This window comes from Podarcis raffonei, chromosome 9 (genome assembly GCF_027172205.1).
Source record: "Podarcis raffonei isolate rPodRaf1 chromosome 9, rPodRaf1.pri, whole genome shotgun sequence".
NCBI lineage: Eukaryota > Metazoa > Chordata > Lepidosauria > Squamata > Lacertidae > Podarcis > Podarcis raffonei.
Genome location: NC_070610.1, coordinates 19849730 through 19875349, shown reverse-complemented (window position 1 = coordinate 19875349; position 25620 = coordinate 19849730). Strand labels below are relative to the sequence as shown.

General features: G+C 41.8%; 1 protein-coding gene across 12 annotated transcripts; it reads left to right on the top strand.

Annotated features, from left to right (window-relative positions):
* Nucleotides 1–737: 737 nt before the first annotated feature.
* AASDH (aminoadipate-semialdehyde dehydrogenase) lies at nt 738–24163 on the top strand. Of its 12 annotated transcripts, none has more exons than XM_053403114.1 (16): nt 738–797; nt 1904–2090; nt 2557–2808; nt 5430–5550; nt 6397–6707; nt 10099–10291; nt 11148–11389; nt 12039–12145; nt 13025–13197; nt 14513–14705; nt 15810–15925; nt 17440–18202; nt 18862–19025; nt 20010–20135; nt 20874–21005; nt 23756–24163. In XM_053403114.1, exons 3-16 carry the CDS (start codon nt 2579–2581, stop codon nt 24143–24145), a joined length of 3261 nt encoding a protein of 1086 aa, XP_053259089.1. In that variant the 5' UTR covers nt 738–797; nt 1904–2090; nt 2557–2578; the 3' UTR covers nt 24146–24163. The 12 variants fall into 12 exon arrangements, 11 of the variants coding, with proteins under 11 accessions (XP_053259089.1, XP_053259090.1, XP_053259086.1 ...); XM_053403115.1 differs by lacking the exon at nt 738–797 and adding an exon at nt 817–981 and having other exon boundaries at nt 1910–2090; XM_053403111.1 differs by lacking the exon at nt 738–797 and adding an exon at nt 817–981.
* Nucleotides 24164–25620: the final 1457 nt, after the last annotated feature.

The window sequence follows — 25620 nt, the reverse complement described above, 5'->3', positions numbered from 1 at the left end:
TGCTCCTTGCTGCTTCTGATGCAACACGGGGAAGAAGCAGGACAAACGTTACATTGGAAGGCAGCAAGGCCAACTCTTCCGCCCAGAGCGGTTCGCACGCTCGCAAATAATTACTCCTGGCACCACTTATTTAATCGTTTATTTATTACACCGCTTGATTAAAAAAAACCCAAAAGAACCCGAACTGGTGTACAAAAATATAAAGCAATAATACGTATGAGAAAAATTCACAGCCGTACTTTAGTACAATGTGCGAAGTTAAAATGCTGCAACAGATCAAAATTTCCTTTGCTATTTAGGTAGGCTTGTCTAAACAAAGATTTACTTATTTTTTGCGGGCGCCGAAAGAAGTGCAGCGCAGGCGCCCGCTTGATCGCAATCAGACGTGCAATCAGCCTCGAAGACACGCGGGAACCCCGCATTCCGAAGCATCGGCACAACGCATCCGGGTATCCTAGGGCGGGGAGGGGGCAGGGAGACGGGCGATGAGTGACGGCAACACACGCTCTTCCTCAGAACGGTATGGCGTCACGCCCTCCCATCCGCCAGGAAGGTGCGCGCCTCCACCCAATCAAAATGCGGCCTTCCCCCTCAACCAATCGAGAGACGCCGCCGCTGCGGAAGAATTCCAGTTCCGGGCTCGAGGACAGAAACTGCCCCATGGGGGGGGGAAATTGACCAATAGCAGCAGGGCCTGTTAAGTACGGGGCGGGACAGAGTAGTCCCCTTTCAGTTCTTGTAGTTCGGCGACAGAGCGATTGCAATGGCTTGCGGGGGCGGGAAAGAGGAAGGAGCAGGTGGGTGCGCGCGCAGTTGCCATAGGAACGAAAGAGCAAATCGAGGGCCGGCCAAGCCGTGTTACAGGCCGCATAATAAACGGTTCCCCGACTGCTTAGCTTTCACTCTGCGGCTGCCATCTTGTTTATTAGGCCGGTGGTAGTGAAGGCGGCTCTTTCGTTTCCTGAACGTTGCCGTTTCGCCGTAAGTAATAGGGAGAGGGAGCCTCCTGTAGGTCGAAGTTGTGCAGCTCCCCTCTCTCCCTTCTTGACAAGAGAGTGGATGTGCCTTATAATCATAGAATTGCGGAGTTGGAAGGGACCACAGGGGTCATCTAAACCAACCCTCTGCAACTCGGGACTCGAACCCATGACCCTAGCAGTAAGAGTCTCATGCTACTATTGAGCTATCTCCCATGTTTTGTTTCTCTTTTTTAAACGACCAAACAAACTTTGTGACTATTACAGTGGTAAGGTAAAGGGACCCCTGACCATTAGGTCCAGTCATGGCCGACTCTGGGGTTGCGGCGCTCATCTCGCTTTATTGGCCAAGGGAGCCGGCGTACAGCTTCCAGGTAATGTGGCCAGCATGACTAAGCCGCTTCTGGTGAACCAGAGCAGCGCACGGAAACGCCGTTTACCTTCCCGCCGGAGCGGTACCTATTTATCTACTTGCACTTTTGACGTGCTTTCGAACTGCTAGGTTGGCAGGAGCAGGGACCGAGCAACAGGAGCTCACCCCGTTGCGAGGATTCGAACCGCCGACCTTCTGATCGGCAAGTCCTAGGCTCTGTGGTTTAACTCACAGCGCCACCCGAGTCCCCTATTACAGTGGTACCTTAGGTTAATAACTTAATTTGTTCCGAAGGTCCGTTCTTAACCTGAAACTGTTCTTAACCTGAAGCACCACTTTAGCTAATGGGGCCTCCCACTGCTTCTATGCCAGTGTGATTTCTGTTCTCATCCTGAAGCAAAGTTCTTAACCCGAGGTACTGTTTCTGGGTTAGCGGAGTCTGTAACCTGAAGCATATGTAACCTGAAGCATATGTAACCCGAGGTACCACAGTATTTGATGTATGGCTGCTAAAACGTCTGGTGGTTACATGTTTTCCTGTTCTTTTCGACAGCTGCAGTTTCTTAGGAAGACACTACAGTACAGTATTGTAAAACCTGTGAGATGGCCATGCCCACTGCTGCCATGTACACACACCCCTTTGAAGAATTTACCAGGAGGAAATGCATCTTTGGCCTGAAAAACTTTCCCTACCACTGACATAATAAGACTGGACCAGCTGTCTCCAAACAAGTATCCAGGTGAAAGCATTTTGCAGCAGGTGAAACTTCTGGCAGCCACACATGGAGCTTTGGGCCTTTTACCCACAGCACCTCCTTGACTGAATTAGTTGTTAATTTACATGGGTATCTCTTCCTTGGATTAAAAATGTGTCCCAGGTTGGAATAGATTGAGGACTATTAGTTTAGGGTTTCATTTAAAATACCCTAGATAAGCAGAGAGAAATATTTGTATATGCATTTGTGAAAATGCTTATTTCTCTTCTTTTTAAATTACAATATACCTTTCATGTTTTCTCCTTACTTGGAAGAATAGATCATATTTAAAGCATCTCAACTGTTCATTCAGAATGGCAAAAATGTTGGAATTGGAATAATCATCAGAATTGATAAATGGTTATTATGTATATTTTGTGAAATAGATATGCCTCCACATTCTTTCAAATTTATATTGAGAGTATGCTGTGTTTTATTTCCTCATTTACAGGTATGCAGTATAAGTATTGGCAATGACTCTTCATGAGATTGTTCAGACTGCAGCCAGTTTGTATCCTGAGAGAAGAGCAGTATGCTTTGATGAATGCATCAATAAGGTTCCAGTTATCTACACTTACAAAACGGTTATTAACCTAGCCATAGAACTTACCGATTTCCTGAAGAAACATTGTAATTTCACCGAACGATTTGAAATAGGCCTCTACTGCTACCCAGGAATAAATCTGCCTTCTTGGATTATAGGGTATTATTTCTATACATTGTTAATATATAAGTATAGCATGAGTACAAAATGTTATATACCGGTATGCTATACTGTATATAGAATATGTTACAGTCACCACATTAAGCCAGCTTAGTTTTTAAAACAATTGTCTGTTTGCATTACAGTGGGCTGATGCACAGGATAAACTATGGTTTAAAGGTGAACGTGCAGTGGGCTGGTGCCCAGGATAAAATCTTGTACGCTTCATTTCTAATTTGTTAGTCTTTAAGGTACTATATGGCACGTCCTTGTTTTTTCATCAAGAGATTAACACAGTTCCCCCTCTAGAAATCCTATAAATGCTTACTGAGAAGAATGTCCCATTGAATTCAGTGGGACTTACTCTTAGAAAAGTGCTTACAGGATTTCACTTGAACCAAATCTCCACACCAGTTTAAGATTTGTTCAGTAACTTAAGCCACTAGATGGAGTGATGAGCACACTGATGAACCAAACCCATTTGTCTTTAAAAATACTGGGCTTTTGTTACTTCAGGTAGCTTTGCTCACCTAAAACTGCTATTAATTTGGTGGGACAGGATCCAAAAGGATGCACCCAAGGCCTTGGACATGCAGTAGACTTCTGTACCCCACCCCCCGTTTTGAACAGTTACCTCCCCTACAACATGTGAAATTTCTCTGTTTCAATATTAGCTTGCTGAATCATGTGGGTGAAGCTGCCCACAAAACACAAGCCTGAGTATTATTGGTATCCATGCGTAATCAGTTATAAAAGTGTGAAATTGAAGCAGTTGTAGATAATGAGTTGTATTGGATTAAGTGATGCTCAGAGTCGATCCATTTAGACCAATGGATTTAAGTCATGACTAACTTAAATCTGTTGGTTTCAGTGGGTTAACTCAGAGTATGACTTAGTTGGGTGCAACCAACTTTTTATGTAAATCAGGACAGTAGTACCTTTAGGTATGAATTCCTTTGAAGAATTGTCTTAAGTAACTTGTTCTCAATTTTTTTAAGTGAAAGAAAAAGTTGCAGTTTTCTCCAATGCATCTAGGATGGGGTGGCTGGGTGTGTAAGCAGATAGTGACATGCACATCCCTTGTCAGGTTGGTGTGTGTGCTACACAGTTTATTCCACATACACTGGTTTTGCATGTACATTTCCAGGCTGAATCCAGCTTTTGGGGTTGAATGCACAGTTTCCCTCACTGTCTTTGGAACCAAAAGTACAGCTCATAATACTTGCTTAGACATGGAGGGAAAATAAATTGAATCCAGCCCACACTCTCCTCTTCCCACCAGATATCAGGTTGACATTGATATCAATATTGATTGGCAGGTAGTAATGCTCACTTCTGGATTTGAAGCATGGAATGTTAAACTCAGATGCTAGGATGATGTAACATAACTGGAGTAGTCTAGCTAGTTCGTTTTTCACTTGTCAGCAGTTGACGCTAGCTTTTTAAAAAATTAATCATTGAGTAGAGTTTTTGGAAAATTCTATTTTGAAACATGGGTATATAAGAGATGGCTGAAATAATGATAGGTTATATTTATATACCTAGTTGATGTCTTGTTACTAGGTAAGCGATTCATGCAGTTCGCATATTAATCTCACAACAAATGAAAATAGAATTATAATATGTTTGGCATTTATGAGTCTCCTCCACATTTCCTCCTCCAAATGCATGCACCCATTGAGTTATTTATTGATAACGGCTTTCTTTCTGCCTTTAGGTCAATTGCAAAAATCTTAGAAAATCTGACATTTGTCATTTATGATGTATGTCATTCATTTTCACTTTGCCTGACAGAAAAGTTCTGTGGAAATTTCCAAGTAGGTTTCCTTACTCCTTTGGGGCAGGGGTTCTGTTCTGGCCCCCCCCCACATGTTGGCAGAACCCACGCAAAGCATTCTACCCCACTCCTGTTCCGCCCTTTAGTGATATTTTAGGGTAACTTCTGTGTTCAGCACTGTGTGCAATCGCACGCCAATTGGGCACACGTCAGTCGGTCGTTGCCTGTACAATAAACTAAAGCCTGTGTCATATTACGTACTTCCTATGCAAAGATGTGCACACCCTATTCACAAAGGTTATGTGTGTTCAGGGGGAAATCTAACACATGGAGCAGTTCCTGAAGGTCAAACTAGACATGAATAAATGCTTGGAGGAGCTACTAATTATGTCAGAGCTTCTTGGTTGTTTAATAGTGCAGGAGGGGATTTTTATTTGGCCCATGATACATGGTGAGGGGACGTTTTGTTTTGGTGTCATTGGGAGATTCCCCCCCCCCTTTTTTTTGCTAATTGCAGCATGGGGGAGAGATCAGTTATGGAAGTAAGGGCAAAACTTTGGCTCGCCATGCTATCCAGATAAAACTGATGTGTTTGTGCAATTTTTTAAACAAATACATCTGATGTAATTAGCAGTAATGCATTTGGCATCGCATGTAGTTGGCCCTAAAAATAATTGTTTCATTACGTTAGTAAACTCCGAATGCCATAACATCTAGCAAAAAGACTACTTTTAATGTAAACCTGTGAATATGTAGATTTTTCTGTTTGGGCTGCTGAGAATTTTTGCTAGAGTGTTTTCCAGAATTTAGAACGCTTGCTAAATTAAGTATTTTGTTTTGCTAGAATTCTCCAAGTGCCAGCTGCCTATTCCCCTATTGATCCAGATGCCCCTCCAAACTTGTCTGCATATTTCATGAAAAAGTGTAACTTCCAATATGTCCTTGTGGAGAAAGACAGAGTTGATGTAAGTGCAAAAGCTTTCAACATGTTTTAATTGGGATATTAAAATGAGATTGTGAATTACACCTCACCTTTCCTTTATCAAACATACAGCTTAATAGTGCATGTTTTATTAGAAATCACCCTGCTGAGTTCAGTGGGATGTACTCCTAAGTAAAAATCTTTGGGATAGTGATGGCATCAACTTGGATGACTTGCAAAGAGAATAAGACTATCAATGACTACTAGTCTTAGTATACCTTGTGTTGTCGGTTGCATGCCTCTTTACACCAGTTTCTGGGAGAACTCTTTGTACAAGTGGGGAAGACTACAGTTATGCTCACTTCTTTCTCATGGGTTTCCCATAGGCACCTGGTTGCGCGCTGTGAAAACAGAATTCTGGCCTAATTGGGTCTTTGGTCTGGTCCCGCAAGGCGTTTAGGTTCTTATTGCAGTTGAATGCTTATTTGCTTAGTTTTAAAACCCAGTCACCTTCATTTTTATATGTAAACCTCACATAATACATACACATTAATTTGTACATCTGTTTAGAAAATGAAAATTTGCCTATTGAGGATGGAAAGAATCAACAAAATTCAAAACCTTATTAAACTAGTATACCTGGAAGTAAATTCCATTGAACTCCCTGGGCTGTAGCAAACGCCTGGTTTGTCTACTTGTTGTGGAGTAGCTCTTAGGGTGCACCCTTAGGGTTAAAATGTCTCATGCCTTTCAAGTCAGATTAGGTACCCCAAATTTCTTATTACTTTAGAAAGGTTTTTATTTGTCATAGGAGTACACTGTAGAGAAAAGAACAACAGTATTTGCACACGAATATTATTCAATTAAAACCATTCTTTCTCTCTTTCAGAAATTCACAGTAGCACATGGGCATTTGTTCTGCCATAATTCCTTTGAAATACCAAAAGTTGGTTTGATTCTTTTCCAGAGGAAGGGCAGTAATATTGAACATTTAAACAATAGCAATGAAAGTTATGCCGTGCCAAGTGGCTTAGAGACACGAGCCTTGGACCAGCTTGAGACAAAACCATTCAAAGACCTGCTGGATGTCAGACAGCAATGCTCCATAGCATATATTTTACATACATCTGGAACAACAGGGATCCCTAAAATTGTCCGGGTACCTCACAAATGCATACTGCCAAATATTCTTCATCTTCGGTAAGTGCTTTTTCCCAAAAAAACTTTCATAGACTTTTAAAAATAAAGGTGACTAGCTAGAGGCCAGGTTGGTTGGTTGGTTGGTTGGTTGGTTGGTTGGTTGGTTGGTTTAAAACTTTCATAGACTTTTAAAAATAAAGGTGACTAGCTAGAGGCCAGGTTGGTTGGTTGGTTGGTTGGTTGGTTGGTTGGTTTAAAACTTTCATAGACTTTTAAAAATAAAGGTGACTAGCTAGAGGCCAGGTTGGTTGGTTGGTTGGTTGGTTGGTTATTTATTTATTTATTTGCTTGCTTGCTTGCTTGCTTGCTTGCTTTCATTTATAGCTTGTCTTTTTAACGGGATCAAAGTCAGCATACCTGATGACTTTCTGCCATAGCTGTCACCAAATTTTGCTTGTAGTAAATATTCAGAATTCAGAACTTGTATCAGAATAACACCATGTTTTTTGCCTGACTTCATTTAACTCTAGGTTTGTTTTTTAAATGAGTTTGGTGGTAGTTTGTGTGTGCTCTGATAGCATGCTTGTAATTAATATTTAACATTGTCAGGGTGGTGAAAGTTTGGCATATTTTGGACATACAGTATACCTATATATGCATACTGAGTAGAAAGTGCCACTGAGTTCAGTGGGTATTATTGTCAGGAAATTGGCTGTGGGATTGCAGTATAAGCGATAGGTGTCAAAATGTACATCTGTACAAACATAATGGCCCAGTTCACACTTAGACTAAACCACAGTTTATGTGGAAGACCCTCCATGAATTCTAATGACCTGTTGGACTCACTCCACCACCCCCATCTCTCACAGAGAATTTAATTTTGCTATCAAAGAATCTCTGCTTAGCAAGTATTAACCAGGGATTTGGTTTAAAACAAGCAGTAGTTGTTAAGCAAGTAAACTTCAAACCATGGATAATGAAATGGGCTTTTTTCAGTAACCATTATAGTTTTAAGTAAAAATCCTTGGTTCATATGTAATTTTACGCCAAATTCTTTAAAAGTGAAACAAAATACTGTAGATCTCCTCCTCCTCCTCATTGCTCGGGGAGGTGGGAGTGAACGAGCCTGATGATTTGATCAGGCTCATGGAAACTCATCTACATAGCACCAAACCATAGTTAAGTGTTATGTGCGAACCTCAGCCGTTGATTTATTTGTGATGGTATGGTATGCTTGAATATTGCAAAAGTAAAACTATTGCAACTTCATACGCCTTGCAACAAATGTTGAGTTTCAGATCTGATGTCTCATTTGAGTACAGATTTTCCCAGGAGAACCCTGTGTCTGCTGTTGGTTGATTTCCCAGTCCCCTTCAGCTTCACAAGGCTGTTAGAGAAATTGGTAATAAATGAAATATGAGCTCTCACAGGAATATGGACCTCTTTTTAAAAAAATGAATTGTGCAGAAATTATTAGGAAGATTCCTTGTTCTTCTTTTTGTGGGCTTGTGTTTTTTACTTCCTTGATCAGCAGATGTGTTGGGGGGAAGAGACAACTGAAGATCCCAAATAATACAGGTGTATCACCCAAGCAATGCAGATACATCCTAGACTGGTGTCTCTTGGGGCTGGTTCACACAATAGTCATCACTTTATGCCACCAAGATTTAATACTACAAGCAGAATTCCATCACCTCTAATGCTGTGCTTTTGAAAAAAGTTAGTTGGCAGTAATCGAGTGTAAAAAAACAAAACAAAACCAGGTGATGGATGGGTGAAACATCCCCTGGAAAACTGGGAATTTTTTTGGTACAGTATTTCAGCTAGTTATTTAACTGCATCTGCAATTTGCAGAGTAAGAAGTACCGTATTTTTCGCTCTATAAGACGCACCAGACCACAAGACGCACCTAGTTTTGGAAGGAGAAAACAAGGAAAAAAATATTCTGAATCTCAGAAGCCAGAACAGCAAGAGGGATCGCTGCACAGTGAAAGCAGCGATCCCTCTTGCTGTTCTGGCTTCTGGGATAGCTGCGCAGCCTGCATTCGCTCCATAAGACGCACACACATTTCCCCTTACTTTTTAGGAGGGAAAAAGTGAGTCTTATAGAGCAAAAAATACGGTAAATATCTATTGTTGTTTTTGAAGATAGATAATCTTGGCATGTTGCTTTCATATTAATCACAACCTATCTTTTAAAAATGTTTCTAATTGTCTTTAAAACTTTTATCTTTCCCCTCACCAACAGAATTTTTGTTTTTCAAGAGCTTTGTTGTAATTCCAGTTGATTGTTTGGATGCACTGCTTTCATAACAGAAATAATAAACCATATGTTTCTTATGGGTGAATTAAGCCATTAAGCCATTTTGAGTTCCAAAAAAAAAAAAAAAAGGCAAAAAGCACAGGCAGCCTTGAAGAAACACTTTAGTTTTTGTATTCCTTTCTTCATTTCAGTTTATTCCCTAACATAGCACTCATTATTTTTCTTCCTTATCTGCTTGACCTGGTTTTTATTTTGGACCATTAAGAACATTTTGGATGTAATACAGCAATGTTAGGTGCTTTTAGGTTTCATTTATTTTTCTCCCATTCAAATACATGGAATTTGAAAGCACTCGGCTTTGGCTGGATTGTACCCTACAGCGGTCGATTGCGCCCTGCCTTTTGTGATAGCAGCATTTCAGGATCTGCCACAATCACATAGAAAGTGGGCAGAGCTGAGGGTTTGCTGGGTGAGGAGCACAGAACACTCCGCTTAGCCACAGATTTGCTTTACCTGCCCACAGCCCCTCTCCCCAGACACTTTCCCCCATATGAGTGCTCTGATACCAGATGCGACTATGACTAAGGGGAAAAATCTTGGGGGTGGGGGTGGGGGGTGCGGAGTAACTACAAGGAGACAAGCTATTGGTGGGACAGGAAGAATTTGACTACAGTCACCCACCATGTCCCTTTTAAATTAACCTCATTCTGTGCTGGGTTTGTTTAATTTTACAACATTTTATTGTGCTTTGGGATTTTCCTGCAATTAAAGTAAAATCAATTGCAAACCTTCCAGTTTCACGTTGAGTTTTTTTTTAAAAAAAAGAAGCCTAGGAAACATTATAGGTTATAGAAAATAATTATTCAAGCTTGACAGATTTTAAACAAAGATATATCCTGTCAGAGCTTGAGAACAAGAAGACCTAAGGGAGAGAGAAAACTGGACCCACAGAGTAACTGAATATTCCAGGGGGAGGAAATGAAAGTGGCTAGGGGGCAGTAGAGCGTTTTCAACTTGTCATGCCCTCTTATATTGGTGGTAGGGGGTTTCATTGGCTTGTTTGATGCCTGTATGATTCTGTACATCTCCATTGTTTGATATGTGTGTGTGTCTATGTGAAATTGCTAGTTTTGGATTCCAAAATGCATGTGATGGTTGAAGAGGTCTTTGTGTGTCTTTTTTCTTTAGAGATGTATTTAAGGTCACACCAGATGATACAGTGTTTATGGCCTCTCCCCTGACGTTTGATCCATCTGTAATTGAGCTGTTCATTGCTCTGGCAAGTGGGGCTTCCCTGCTTATAGTTCCTAACCTGATTAAAATGATGCCACAGGAGTTGTCTGAGGCTCTTTTTCAGCACCACAGAGTGTCTGTATTACAGGTAAGATATGAGAAGTGCTAACTGTTTGCTCTGAATGCTGCTTCTGCACAACACTGGAATACAATGATGATCAATCAGTACAGTCATTTTTTCTTTTGTGTATTTTTAAATCTCTCAATGAAAATGTGCAGTAACTGTGAAAAATGAGACCGACAGGTTAAGGATCATTAGGAAAAGGATGGGGGGGGGGGAATGTGCTGTGTTTGTTTTTCCGTATAGCTTCTGTCCGTGTTCCATATGAGCTTTAGACTCAGTTGACCTGCTTCTATTAAATGAGAAAAAAATAAAAATAATCAGCATGTTGCTTCCAAGTAAATACTTTGGATTTGAGCTATATGTGGACTTAAGATATATGCAACCTGTGTTTACAGCTTCTTAAAATTTGGACATTGACTCATAGAATAGTCACTGAGTAATTGCTGTTTGCAGAGTTTCTGCGTAGGGTTGTCTCAGAGAGAAAAGAGGCCACTTAGGCATGGCTTGTCTTCCAGCAATGAATTAAAGCCCTATCACTCATTGTGAGCATCATGAAACAGGTGTCCAAATCTTGAGAACCTAGTCTGTATGACCATAGTCCTTAACTAGCAGAACCAGTAATGGGTCCTCAGTAGCCACACAACTGATCCTGCTGATTTCTCTTTTCATCCAATGTTAATAGTTTCCAAGCAGCACAAAGTACATAGAAAGTTAGTGCTGACATTCTCACTTAGAGGGGCCCTAAGTCTGCTGCAGTCTAAATTCTGTCCACAGGGCTTCTGGTTGCCTGTTTCTGCTGTATATGGAAGTACAAGTAACAGAAATAGATTTTGGTGGTTGGCAGATACTTATCTGGAAACTTATTTTCTATAATGCATAGGCTACACCCACACTTCTGCGCAGATTTGGAGTTCAGCGCATTAAATCAACATTGTTGTCTGCTGATACGTCACTGCGAATCTTAGCTCTTGGTGGAGAAGCATTTCCTGGACTGAATGTGCTAAGAAGCTGGAGAGGAAAGGGAAACAAAACACACGTGTTTAATATCTATGGTATTACAGAAGTTTCCTGCTGGGCCACATGCTACAAGGTTCCCGAGGAGGTTTTTAGTTCTGATCACCGGTAGGAAATGTCATTCTCTTTTGCTGCCTGCATGCACACTTTGGTTGATGAATAAATGATAAAAAGCTTAGTAGTACAAATCCTCTGTAGATGGAATGATCTTAGTGGATTTCTGTGGGTGTTTGATATGAGAGAGAATTTCAAAGGCAGGCCCTTAACATTTGGATAAAATGACCTTAAAGAAGTAGTCATGTTATGAATAGTACTTGTGTTGCATTTTTAATCTTAAGAAATAATTTACATGAGCTGAAGCATCTGTCAGAAATGGTTGTTGGCGTATTTCTTTTTCCAGAGATGCTTTCTAACATCTACATGATGTTTGGGCTGAGATGTCATCAACATGCAGATGAGACATAGTTTTGCAATACTTTTCCACCTAATCCCGGGAGGCAGTGGGAAATCTGAACAGATGTCTGGGGGCTAGATTGGGGTACATGAATAAGTTGAAAATTGAACCAGACAAGTTCCTCGGGTTGGGAAATATGCAACTCTGACTGGTAGTCCGGGACAGAGTTGCATTCCTCCAAGAGGACCAAGTATTTAGTTTGGGAGTACTCCTGGATTCTTCACTTTCGATGTTATATTTAAGAACTTTTCTCCCTGTCTCCTACTCCAACATTACTTTCCCCCTTTTTCTCCTTGCTTTTAGATTTGATTCCCTTGTACCACTGGGAACCCCACTGTCTGGAACAATAGTTGAAGTCAAAGATGCTAATGGTTCTACCGTTCTAGAAGGTGAAGGTCAAGTGTTCATAGGTGATTTTCTATCTAATATTTTTAATTATAGAGTTCACTACCTGATGATGTGGTGAAAGCCATGGGCTTAAATAGTCCTTTAAAAGGATTAGACAAATCTATCAACAGTTGCTGGTCATGATAGCAACTTTGAACCTCCAGGTTCAAAGACAGTATGCTGGAGAAGAGTGAGCAAGCAGGCTGTTCCCATCATGCACTGTACGCTGCTGGATCAAACCAGAGGTACATCTAGACCAGCATTTTATTCTCACCATGTCAAATATGACCAGTTGCCTATGGGAAGCCATAAACAGCACTCTCCTGTAAAAAAGTTTGACTTCTTGGAGGCATTCAGTTGACCAGCACTATAAACATGATGCTGGACTAGGTGGACTTTTCCTCTGATCCAGGAGGGCTTTTATTTTATTATTAACTGCGTTTAGAACTTCTGGGAACAACCCTGTGATTTTATTTACTGATGACTTGAAGCCTTTGAATAACATAGATAGTGGTGCTTGGAAGCAGATCGGCATTTGTTTTAAAAATAGTTTTTTGTCTCCTGTTCTTGTTAGCTGGGCATAACATACTGGAACATCCAAATTAAAATGTGGTATTTTTGGTTGTCATTATCCTAAGACAACTTTTTAAAGACAGCATCAGGCAAATTTTAAATAATCAGGCAGGATGTTGCTTTTTGTATCCATTCAAGTCACCTAGTGTAAATGTTTCAGATTTTTAGTATTTGATTTTTTAAGAAAACTGTTCCTTCCCGCAGCTGGATGGCATATCTGTTGCTTTTTTTTCTTTTTCTTTGTTACCTGCTCTTTAGCCATCTTTCTGGCTCTTGGATGTCTGCTTGTGGACCACTTTGGTCTTCTCTTCATGATTTTTTTTAAACAGGAGGTGAGGAACGTGTCTGCTTTCTTGATGATGAAGTAACACTACCTAAGGGCACAATGAGAGCAACTGGAGACTTCGTAAGAGTAAAAGATACCGAAATGTTATTCTTGGGGCGGAAGGACAATCAAATTAAACGTCATGGCAAGCGCCTCAGTATTGAATATGTACAGCAGGTAATGTAATAAATAACTATCAAAGTTCTTAGGTAGACTGAGAGAGCCTGGTCATGATCTTTGTGCTATCAATCTCAAGTCTGGAGTACTGCAATGAACTCTACATAGGGCTACCCTTGAAGACTGTCCGAAATAGGCAACTGGAGCAGCAAGATTGTTGTACAAGATGGAATCGTGACATATTTCCTGGGGATTAGTTCCTTTTGATGGTCTTTCCCCAATTCGTAATCCATGTGGACACACTGGACAGCAAAATGGGGCAAGAGACTTGGGTTCTCTCTAGACAAAAGGGTTCCCCAAGATATCCAAGAAAATCCTGCCTTTAAAAATGCGGACCCCATTCCCATACCAACTCTGGCAGGGAATGAGGGCTGCACATGCATACTACCTTTATTCTGCCTTTGAATGTTGATAACAGAGAGTAACATACAGGCACAAACCCTCTGATAGCCATGGCATTGAAGAGGAGCAAGCAGTTTGCTTTCAGAAGGTGGTACATGGCCTTGTAGCTGGCTTCATAGATACCCCACTGAAGACTTTCTGCTTAAGCCCTGTGCTTCTGGTGTTACTAGTGGGAAGGCTGTTGTCTTTGTCTTCTCTACTCATCCCTCTCTATGTTTTTGTACATCCGTATTTATACTTTTCTGAAATAGTATTGAGTATTCAGTAACTCTTATTTGATTGCTATCGATTCAATACCTTCTTTTCACGGTGTAGAATATTGTTCTACAGAAGATGCCCAATATAAGATGCACTTGGAAGCTCTAAAATTATTCTCTCTGGTTATTAGTAGCCTAGACTCCCCCCCCCAAAAAAGATAGTTATTTCAGCCATACTGGAAAAATCAAACAATACTCAAAGCCAACAGTATTTATTTACTTTCCATTCACATCATGTGATAGGAATTTGTGATATGACTATCTCATGATTAAAATATTTGTATTCTTTGCCAGCGTTCTTCTCTTCCCACCTCCCCTGCCTTTCTCTGTAGCTGACAAATAGCTACCTTTCAAGCATTCTATGTAAGTGGAATATTTATAGACTCCTACACGAATAGAAGTTTAATAAAAAGTGCTTATGCATCTCTCATTGTCTAGGTCCAGCAGTGCAATAACATCCACCCAGCTTTTCAAATTACATATTCTGCTTGTTCTTCAGTGCAATAATTTTTATGGTCACTAATTAGATTTGAATTATAAAATGAAGAGAGAGTTGAGGAAATTAGAGGCATCTGATTTACTTCCGTTATATGTTGCTTGTAGTTGTAGTTTTCTGTAATTGTTGCTAGATTAAGCCAGAGTAATTTATTTTTCAGATTGCGGAAGGCTACTGTCAAGTGGAAACATGTGCTGTGATATGGTATCAACAGGAAAAATTAATTCTGTTCGTTGTGCCCAAAGGCAATTTTAAAAAAAGAGACATTTTAAAGAAACTCCAGGAATGTCTTCCTAGCCATGCAGTCCCAGATGAGGTTTTGCTGATTGACACTTTACCATTCACATCACATGGTAAGATAAATAATGTTTAAATAAATGTCCTTAATAATTTATATTAAGCACTCTTCCATTTTAAAAATCAGCTTAAATTGAAAGTATATTATTTAAAAACGCATGCAGGACCGATGCAGTGCAAACATCCACGCATACCAAGTTTTGAAAGTCTGGAAAAAACACACACAAAAAGGACAGCAACGATTACATAGAAATCTCACTTGTCAAGTCTCCTTGGGGAGTCTGTCCTATAATTGCAGTGTAACTTTGCAAGCAGTATACGTATATGTTGTATTTAAGTGTTGCATAGAAGCCAAATGTGTCTAATTCTCTGGTGAATCTCAGCAAAAGCAGAGCCATTCTCAGAGCTTTAATTTTCCTCTTCCTTGGAGCAACAGACACACAAGAAACAGTTTTGACACTCTCAGAACTGCTTTGCCACACAGATTGAAGGACAAGCTACCGTATTTTTTGCACCATAACACTTTTTTCCTCCTAAAAAGTAAGGGGAAATGTCTGTGCGTGTTATGGAGGGAATGCCTACAGATTTTCCTCCTCTAAAAACTACGTGCGTGTTATGGTCGGGTGCGTGTTATAGAGCGAAAAATACGGTATATGTAAAGCATCACTAAACACATAGAGCTAGCCTGAATTGTGATGGGTGGTGGTCTATGCATACATACACATCTCCTGCAGCCTCCCCATCATCACCACCACCCCACTCCTCCTCCATCAGGCATGGATTACATTAGGAAAGAAACTCCCGTGGGCATTAATGTGAGGTTTTTTTCCTAATGCTTATTGTCATGCTGGGAGGTGGGAGTTGAGGATTTGTTTACCAAGATCATGACTGAGGTTGGAAGACTTAAACCTCCAGCAATGCTGTGCTTACAGTGACTTTCATTCCCCTTGCATGGCTTCCGAAATTTTGTTTTAAAAATACGCACAGCATGATTGCTAATGTAGGTAACATAATGTGTACTTCGTCCTTGAGTTCTGTGTTATAGTAAAATAGATGTGCATGCCTATTTGTACCTAGTGAAACTTCGAGCCTTAGCAAATATGTTGAAATCCTTACCTTTCATATAATTTTTTTAAAAAAACCTTTTCTTTTGTATAAAGGCAAAATGGATGTGTCTGAGCTGAGCAGGATTTACAACAGCCATTTGAACTCTAGAAGGAGTGACAGTAAGCTGAACGAGAATGAATTGTGGGAGAGATTGCAGCATTTATGGAAGGTAGTGTTTTAAGCTACATCTGTATCATAGCAATTGAGTTTCCATACATGTTAGGAATGCGGGAGAGGAATATAGTCTAAATATTTTTTGGCATGTGCAGCATATACTACAAATCCCTACATTAATTTGGTGTTTTACTACAACTTTGCAATAATTACGGTATATGGAAACAATTATCCCTCTCCCCTACTCACCCTCCTGGAAGGCTTAAATGTTGGTACACAACTGTAGCAGACAGATTGGCTTGCTGCCATCTAATCTAGCAAAACCATTTCCTAAACTAAAAGAACTACAGTGGTGCCTCGCAAGACAAAATTAATTCGTTCCACAAGTTTTTTCTTCTTGCGAGTTTTTCGTCTTGCGAAGCACGGTTTCCCATAGGAATGCATTGAAAATCAATCAATGCGTTCCTATGGAAACCGCCTTCAGACCAGGTCCGGGGACAGTCTGTCCCCCGACCTCTTCTGAAGGCTGGGGGGGGGGGCAAGGACTTCTCTGCTGTCCCTGGGAGCAAAGACTTTTGCCCCCCCCGCCGGCCTTCAGAAGAGGTCCAGGACCTCTTCTGAAGGCCGGCGGAGATTTCCCTATGGGCTTTCTTCTTGCGAAGCAAGCCCATAGGGAAATTCGTTTTGCGAAGCACCTCCAAAACGGAAAACTCTTTCGTCTTGCGAGTTTTTCGTTTTGCGAGGCGTTCGTCTTGCGAGGCACCACTGTATATCAGTAGTTGCCAACTGGGAGTAGATGGAGCATGGATTTATATATATATATATATAAATGGCCATTATGTAGTGTTTTCTAATATATTTAGGTTCTAATTTTTATGAGCTGGAGGTGCATACAGATGAACATAATTTTTACCCTGTATTTCTTAAGATGTGTACACACAGTTTGATTATATTGTTCTGTTCCAGCAGATGCCCCTGGCTAAGTTAAGACCCCAGACCCAGGTTGTTGACATAAAGTGAGCACAGAGAAAGGGTCTCCTTATTTCAGTGTAAGAGAAAAGGGGCAATAACAATTGCTTCCTTTTCCTTTCGTCCCAACAAGTTTTGCCCTGTTTTATAGAAAAAAATCTGGAGTGAGCCAAGATTTTGGGTTGTATCCAATGTTATACTGAAATTAATGGGCAGAACTTAATTGGATAATCAATTTTAGTTTGACTGGCCAGCTACTTTGATCATTGTTTTGTATTCTTTTTATATTGTTTTATGCTTTATTGTAGACCACCTTAATATTGCAGTATATAAAAGGCAATGTAAACACTTTTATTAAAATAAAATAAAAAGGACTTAATTCCTACATGGGCAGCCTTTCAGGGGCCATGTGCCAGTACTGAACAAAACAGAAGTAGAATTGGGCAGAACCATTGGTACAAAATGCTGCCTTCCAGCTGTGCAAAAGCCAAAGGTTTTTATGCACGCACCCACACCGCTCCATCAGGGCAAGCAAAGAGGCATTATCAAAGTCAAAAGTGTGTGCATTACATGTTTTGCTTCTTCCTTTCACCCCCCTAGGCTGTTCTGAATTTCCCAGATGAATCCACAAGCATTTTAAAAGAGTCACGGTTTTTGCACAGTGGTGGGGATTCCTTCAAATCATTACAGTTCCATGATGAAATTGAACATATGGTAGGCAAGCCTGTCCCTGGCCTCCTGGAAATTATTCTCAGTAGATCCATCGAAGAGGTCTACAGGCATATCTTAAAAACAGTTTTCCCAAGCGAAAACCTGAAATTAAGCTGTAACAATGCTGTAAAAAGAAAGCTGAGTGAAAGCAACAGCGAGGAGCCCAGTAAAAAGTATGTGCAGCTAAAACCTGAAAGATCCCCAGTAGTTGAATCAAATATTGTTGGATTTACTGCCGTGACCCGAGGAAACCGGTTGTTGTCTATGAGTGACCCCTTGAAGAACCCCAGTAATACAGAGCAAGCAGGAGAGAGCGAAGTTTTGCCGAGCATGCGGGATAAAACAATTGTCAGCAGTGCAAATATGGCAGAAGATGATTCTATACTAAACACTCCTGTACATGAGAATCTTGGGCAAACGGCTGAAAAGTTAATGTTGCATCTCAGATGGAAGTCAGACCTGGGCAAATGTGTGGATGCATCTCCACTAGTTGTCACCGAAAAATTATCTGCCTTTGTGTATATTGGATCGCATTCTCACGTGATTCAAGCAATTGACCTATATTCAGGAAAAGTCAAGTGGGAGAGAAACCTTGCGGATCGGATTGAGTCGTCCGCCTGCGTATCTAGGTGCGGAAACTTCCTTGTTGTTGGTACGTATTTATCGCTTTTCTCTTTCCTTTGGCATTCTAAGCGAGGGGTGGCTAACCCTCAGCCTGCAGGTCTTACCTTCTCCCTCAAGCAATTTTGTTCCTTTTCTCCCTCAAGGCCTTAGCCAATTTGGCAGTGGCAGAAACAAAACAAGGAAAGACATGGTGCTGGTTGATCATTTGATCAGCGGGGAGGGGGCAATTACAAACAGATCAGGTCAGATGTCCTGTATATTTATGTACAAGGCCGTGGTGTGGCTATACCTACTTTTAGCTACACCCATCATTGGCCAAGAGTGAATAAGGTCCATGGGCCAAAAGAGTTTAGCCACTGCTCTTCTAATCAAAACTTACAGCAACTGAACAACTAGTGATTTTTTAAGACCGCTTCATAGTTCAGTAGCTGATTTAGTTCTTTTTGTATTCTAATAAATAAATGTGGGGTGTACCATGGGCTAGTAGTTTTCTCAGCATATGAAAAGCAGTGCCCATCAATGGAGACCAGTTTATAAAGAATCCCACGGAAGTTTTGAATGGACTTCCTGTATTTGAATGAATGATAAGCATGTAAGGACTTCAAAAATTCAGTATTTTTGTGGACAGTTAAATAACTCAGTGCCTATCCAAATATATCTGCTTTCTGTGGCTGTGATTATCTGCAGGATGTTATAATGGGTTGGTATATGTCCTCAGAAGGAGTGATGGGGAAACACACTGGACATTTGCGACTGAGGATGCTGTGAAAAGTTCTCCAGCTGTAGATCCTTCCACAGGAGTAGTCTTCATTGGATCTCATGACCGTCATGTATACGCTTTAGATATTTATGTAAGTAGTCATGAATGTTTGGCCAATAAGAAATAATGAAAATGCCTCCAATATCTAATATCTATATAGCGCAAAGCAAGTCCCTTTGATTTTAGTGGAGCTTCTAAGTAATTTAGAATTGCAGTCTTAACTCAAGTTAGTAAAATGTAGCTCAAACGCCGTAAGAAACTGAAAGCTACAAACCGTCAGCTGTTACGGGCTTTTAAAAATCCCAGTTAATTAGACCTGCTTTAAATGTGGTGGGCTTATTTGCTGCTTACAACCCTAACACTGTAGCCATTTAAAGTTCTTACCACACCACTATTTCCATAATTGTTACCACTAAACAGAATCGGTATGGCATGCAACACCACCCCTTTTTAGCTGAACAGTTAGCAGTTATCTGCCTACTGCTGCTGAATGTGTCTAATGCTGTTTATGAGGTAGAACTGTGAACCCCATATTTTTGTTCTGAAGAGTACAGTGGTGCCTCGCAAGACGAAAAGAATCCGTTCCGCGATTCTTTTCGTCTAGCGGTTTTTTCGTCTTGTGAAGCAACCCCATTAGCGGCTAAGCGGATTAGCGCTATTAGCGGCTTAGCGGCTATTAAAGGCTTAGCGGCTTGGCTGCTAAAAGGCTCTTAGTGGCTTAGAAAAGGGGGGGGAAGCGGGGGGGAAATGGCGAGACTTGCAAGACGTTTTCGTCTTGCGAAGCAAGCCCATAGGGAAATTCGTCTTGCGAAGCGCATCGCAAACGGAAAACCCTTTCGTCTAGCGGGTTTTTCGTCTTGCGAGGCATTCGTCTTGCGGGGCACCACTGTAATAATGAACTGGTTGCAACTTTGGGTATAAGTATCATCCCAATTAAGCTCAAAGATTCTTCCACAGTGGAACACATGCTAACACTGTACCAATTTGCAGAATTTTGATACCGTGTATTGCACTTTAACATTTAGTTGAGCAATGGAATCATTAACTTGCATTTGTCTTTCTGTTATGCTGACAGAGGAAAGAGTGTGTCTGGAAATTACACTGTGAAGCTGGAGCTGTATTCGCCTCTCCTCACCTAAATCTGTTACCACATCACCTGTATATTGCTACACTTGGAGGGCTGCTGCTAGCTGTAAATCCAGTATGTAACTTTATTGCTGTTTATGGTCCAGAAATAATACAAATGGAGAATTAAGAACTCAGGGTGGGGAGAGGTAATAGTAGATGCAACAGCAGCTTGGGAGACAGTGAGATGAGAGAAATAACCCTGAGAAGCCTCCATACTCTGTTTTGATAACGCATGCTGTTATCACTCACCACAAGAAACACCATCACAAACAGAACTTGTTTGGGAATCAAAAAGCTACTTTTTTGTTTAATTCCATTGTTTAATTCCATTTTGTTTAATTCCACTGGCTTAGTTCAGAACCATTTCCCTTACGTGATTTGTAAGGTGGTGACAAGTTTAACTATGGCCAGTTTCTTTAGCAACATATATCTCTAGTACAGGAGAACCATCCCTAATTTCTTAACTTGATTGATGGCATTGCCTTGTTTCAGCTGTACGTTCTTTGCATTTTATGGCAGAATATGTACCTTGGGGCCTGTGAAGTGGGGAAACAGAGAGCTGTGCTAGTTCACTTGTTACTGCATTTGTCACTTATACCTCTTACTGTTAGTGACAAATTCCAAATGGATTGGAATTAGAAGTAATGAAGTATCTTCATTGTAGGAGCAGCTACTCAGATGCTAAAGGAAGAATGTTCTCCCATTTTCCTAGTATCAGATACTTCTATGTCTTTAGCTAGCTGCTTCATTTTCCCATTAGTTGAAGCCATGGGATGTACTAAAACCATACATTTCACGCATGCATTTTCAGATTACGGGGAACGCAATCTGGAAGAGCTTTTGCGGAAAACCTATCTTCTCATCACCACATTGCAACAAGGACTGTGTATGTGTAGGATGTGTGGATGGAAATTTATATTGCTTTAGCCACTTTGGAGAAAAGGTAAGCAGCTGTCTTTATTATCTTTTCTTGTTTTCAAAACTTGGATTAGAATTAACTCAATTCACACCTTTTAGCATCCATATAGGCCCAGTGGAGCTTGTGTTATGTAAATCTGTTTTTCACAAGTAAGAAGAGTCACACTGGAGCAAAGAAAAGGTCTATTTAGTTCAGCATCCTGTTTCACACAGGGGCCAGGCATGTCTGCTATTGCCCTCATGTCATTTTTGCACCAGAGTGCATCACATTACAAAGGATTGGGAAGTTTTGGCCCACAAGCCAAATGTGGTCCACCGGTTACTTCCATAGAGCCCACAGCTGGTGGCAGGTTATCACCACCATTGCAGCAGGTTCAGACAAATTCCTCCTTCAGGCAGTGGAGCCCAGTAGCATTTCTATCAGGAAGAACTTGATACAGTGGGGATCATTGGAATGCCCTTGAAAGCACAATGCAGACTAGCTTATAGCCTGCCTGATATGCATCTCCAAAGGTCTTCTCAAGTGGGCTCCTGTCTGAGGATGGAAGCCTTGGAAAGATGAGATCGGCTGGGGGCCCTTGCTGGAAGCTGCTCCATGCTTTTTCTTGAAAGTTGATGTATGCAGTATCTTCCCGATTAGAGTTGGAAAATTCCAGGTTAGTGAGACAGGACTTACTTTTGCAGAAGCCACGTGATTATTCAAAACCCATGGTGCAGTCATATACCGTATTTTTCGCTCTATAACACGCACCTGACCATAACACGCACATCGTTTTTAGAGGAGGAAAACAAGGGGAAAAAATTCTGAATGAAACAGTGGATGTATCATTTTTGTGCCTCATGCTGTGGCCACAGACATGTGATCTGATGGTGAGCTTGGGGTAGCCCAATGCAAAAATCCTGAGGATCCATGTGGATCCATGCTTTGTAACCACATTTTTGCTCCACTGCAGCCCCAGGCAACAGTGGGTGCGTGATTTGTTTGGTGCAGGCTGCAGCCATGGACATGCTATGTGATCTGATGGTGAATTTGGGGTGACCCAATGCAAAGATCCTGAGGATCCATGTGGATCCATGCTTTGTAACCACGTTTTTGCACCACTGCAGCCCCAGGCAACAGTGGGTGTGTGATTTGTTTGGTGCAGGCTGCAGCCATGGACATGCTATGTGATCTGATGGTGAATTTGGGGTGACCCAATGCAAAGATCCTGAGGATCCATGTGGATCCATGCTTTGTAACCACGTTTTTGCACCAGTGTGCAGAGAAGCAGCTGGCTAAGAATGCAGGAGAGGGGTATAACGGGAGGGAGGAAAGGAAGGCAAAAGTCCCCCCCACACACCCAAGCCAGCCCCCCCTCTCTCCCACCTCCATGTTTTCCCTAAAATGCTTCCCTGGACGCAGCACTACCGGAGGACGGAGATCCTTTCCTTTCCCCTCTGCTTGCCTGGAGGGAAGGGGTTGCCTGGAGGGGAGGGGATTTGCCTGCGCTTTGTTCCGTTTGAGCAAACAGCAACCGAAACAGAAGAGGGTGGGCAGTAAGACCCTGAGGCAGAATGCAGGAAAGCAACAGCTTCCTCTCTCACGGAGCTCCCTCCTCCCTTCTCCCTGACGCGTGTGATTGGATTTTTGTCTGATTTTTCCTCTGCGCTTGGGAGGGTCGGCTCCAGGGACCCCCCCCACATTCGCTCAATAACACACACAGACATTTCCCCTTACTTTTTAGGAGAAAAAATCTGCGTGTTATAGAGAGAAAAGTACGGTACATGTCTACTCAGAGGCAAGTCCCATTGCGTTCAGTGGGGCTTTTTCCAGGTAAATCTGTATAGGATTGCACATTTGATAATGCTTTCTACCAGTTTACTAGAGCTGATAGTGGTAACCTAACTGGATTATCATTTCAGTATCTTTCTAGTCCATAAGACTGTTCCGCTTAACCTTTGATTTTAATACCTAAATATGTATTTATAAGCATAATTTATCTCAACATGTGCATTTTGATACTTCTCTGAGCCAAGGACTGTTATAACTTTGAGAAGTCTCTTTACATACATGTTGCGTTCGCAAGTGCAGTCTTTGCTGCTTCTAGCCAGTTCAACACTTCCATCTCACCCAAAGGTCAAGTCCCTAGTTCTTGGTTCCAAGACCAACTTGTTCTTGGACATCTAGAAATTTTGCCTTAGTCATATCTGGAACATGCATCTACCCAGTTTGTGTGAGTTATCCATAGCTACAGCATTTCTTCCTTGATTTTGCTCTCAAGATCACTCTGGGCATTGTGCTTAGTGGGGTGAGAGGATGTCTCTACTACGATTTCATTCTATTTTTGTGGTGGGGGAACTGCTTTTGCTATCAATTGCAGCTCTTGGGAGTATCTATCACTTTTGAGTTTTCTAGTTGGACTCTTGTGACTTCATCTTCAAGCCCTAATTCACACATGCATGTACTTGGAGGTGCTTCACTTTAGGTTTCAGTTGAGGACTTGGCAGTGGAATATATGGAATATATGCAAATATGTATGAGGTGATAAGAAAGCTCTGTGTACTGCTTGAGCTGTGATAGCTGCTTCACTTGTAGCAGCTACTGAATATTTTAATGAATGCATGTGGGTGAAATGAAAAAGGTGAGTCTGCTGGATTAGGCCTCAAATTGTATAATTTGTAAAGTTATTTGTGAGGAGGTACAAAGGCTGGCACTCATTTGTGGCAGCAGTAAAACATGTGGCTGACACTAATAGAAATTTCAATAACTTATTTAATTTCTCAATTGTCACACAGATATGGAAGTTTTCCAGCAATGGACCAATTTTTTCATCGCCATGTATTTCAGATTTTTCCAGCGATATATTTTTTGGATCCCATGACAACTTTACTTACTGCTGTAGTACGGAAGGTAATTTAATGTGGAAATTTGAAACAACATCAACTGTATATGCAATTCCATTTGTTTTCCATCATCCTGCCTTCCAAGATGAAACACTTCTGGCAGTGGCATCCACAGATGGCAGAATATGGATCTTGAATGCCAAGACTGGCTTTGTACAAGGTGAAGAGAAGCTTCCAGGAGAAGTGTTCTCATCTCCTGTTGTATGGGGAACAACGATCATTGTAGGCTGTAGAAATAACTATATTTATTGCTTTGATTTATGTGTTTTTAAAACCAAATAAGGTGCCTAAAATTTCCCTTTTTGGTACCGTATTTTTCGCTTTATAGGACGCACCCGACCGTAGGATGCACCTTGTTTTAGAGGGGGAGAACAAGAAAAAAATATTCTCCCCCTCTCTGCTCAGTGCCCCTTCAGCGAAGCGGCAGGAGAAACAGAGCCCCTTCCATTTCTCCTCCCGCTTGGCTGAAGGGGCGCTGCACAGCTCTTCCTCTCTGCTGACGCCAGGAGAGTCTTGCTCTCCCGGCTTCAGCAAAAGGAACCTGAAGCCTCTGGAACGCAGTGGGAACTTGCGCTGCGCTCCAAAGGCTTCAGGCAGCTATCCCTGAAGCCTGGAGAGCTAGAGGGGTCGGTGCGCACCAACCCCTCTCGCTCTCCAGACTTCAGCAAAAGCAACACGAAGCCTCCGGAGCGTGGAGGGAGCGCTCCCTCTGCGCTTCAGAGGCTTCGCGTTGCTATTGCTAAGAAGCCAAGGAGCCTGCATTCGCTCCATAGGACGCACAAACATTTCCCCTTCATTTTGCTATAGAGCAAAAAATACAGTATTTTTAATTTTGCTTGTACAAAATAGGGCTGGGTGGTGTTTTCAACATCACGATGTACCACCAGCCAAGCGCTGTGATCTGACACGTTGGTCCAAGGTGTGGGGTAAAACTGCTGCAGCACTCACCGCAGGAGCTGAGGCGCTTTCACCCCAGTGCCTCACGGCAGGGACAATGCAACTTGTTTGCACTGCTCAGCGAGCCCAATGTCTGTTGAGGGGCAGGCAGCCACATGCCCCTGAACAGAGAAGTTTAAGGGAGCCACCCCACCCCCACGTCTGGCTTAGGTGAGGTGGGGGCTCTGTTACACTTGAGGAAGCCCTGCGAGCTACCTCTTTCTCCCAGGAGGTAGAAGCAACCCGCTCACCCCCCCTCAAGTGTAATAGAGCCCCAACCCCACCTCCGGCTTGCTACACTTCACCGCTGAGGGGTAGGCAGCCATGCACCCCACAACCTCAAAGGAGCCATCTGCCTGTGCAGGCAGCTAAGGGAGGAACATATGTAGCTTGCTCCTCTGTCAGCAGTATGAGGGCCAGAGCGCAATGGCTGCTTCACCCAGTGGTGAAACCTTTGCTGCAGCTCGTTTCTCCCTCGCCCGCTGGTGGCAGAGGGACTCAGCAGTGACAGTTTCACCCACAATATACTGCCAGGTGAAGCGGCCATCATGGTCTGGCCCTGGGCGATGTATCAATACATTGCCCAGGCCTAGTACAAAATAGAAAACCTTTGTCTTCAGAGCAAAATCATCTATTAATTTAAATCCCAGCTTCCTGACATAACAGAGTTCTCTTGACATCAAGTTACTTGTGCACGTTACATAAATATATTTTAATAGCCATGGTCATCACTGGCTAATATGTTAAAATGTACTCACCATGGCTGTGGTTATATTTTACCAGGGCACTTTAGAATGCAGAATAATTTTTATCCCCCCAAA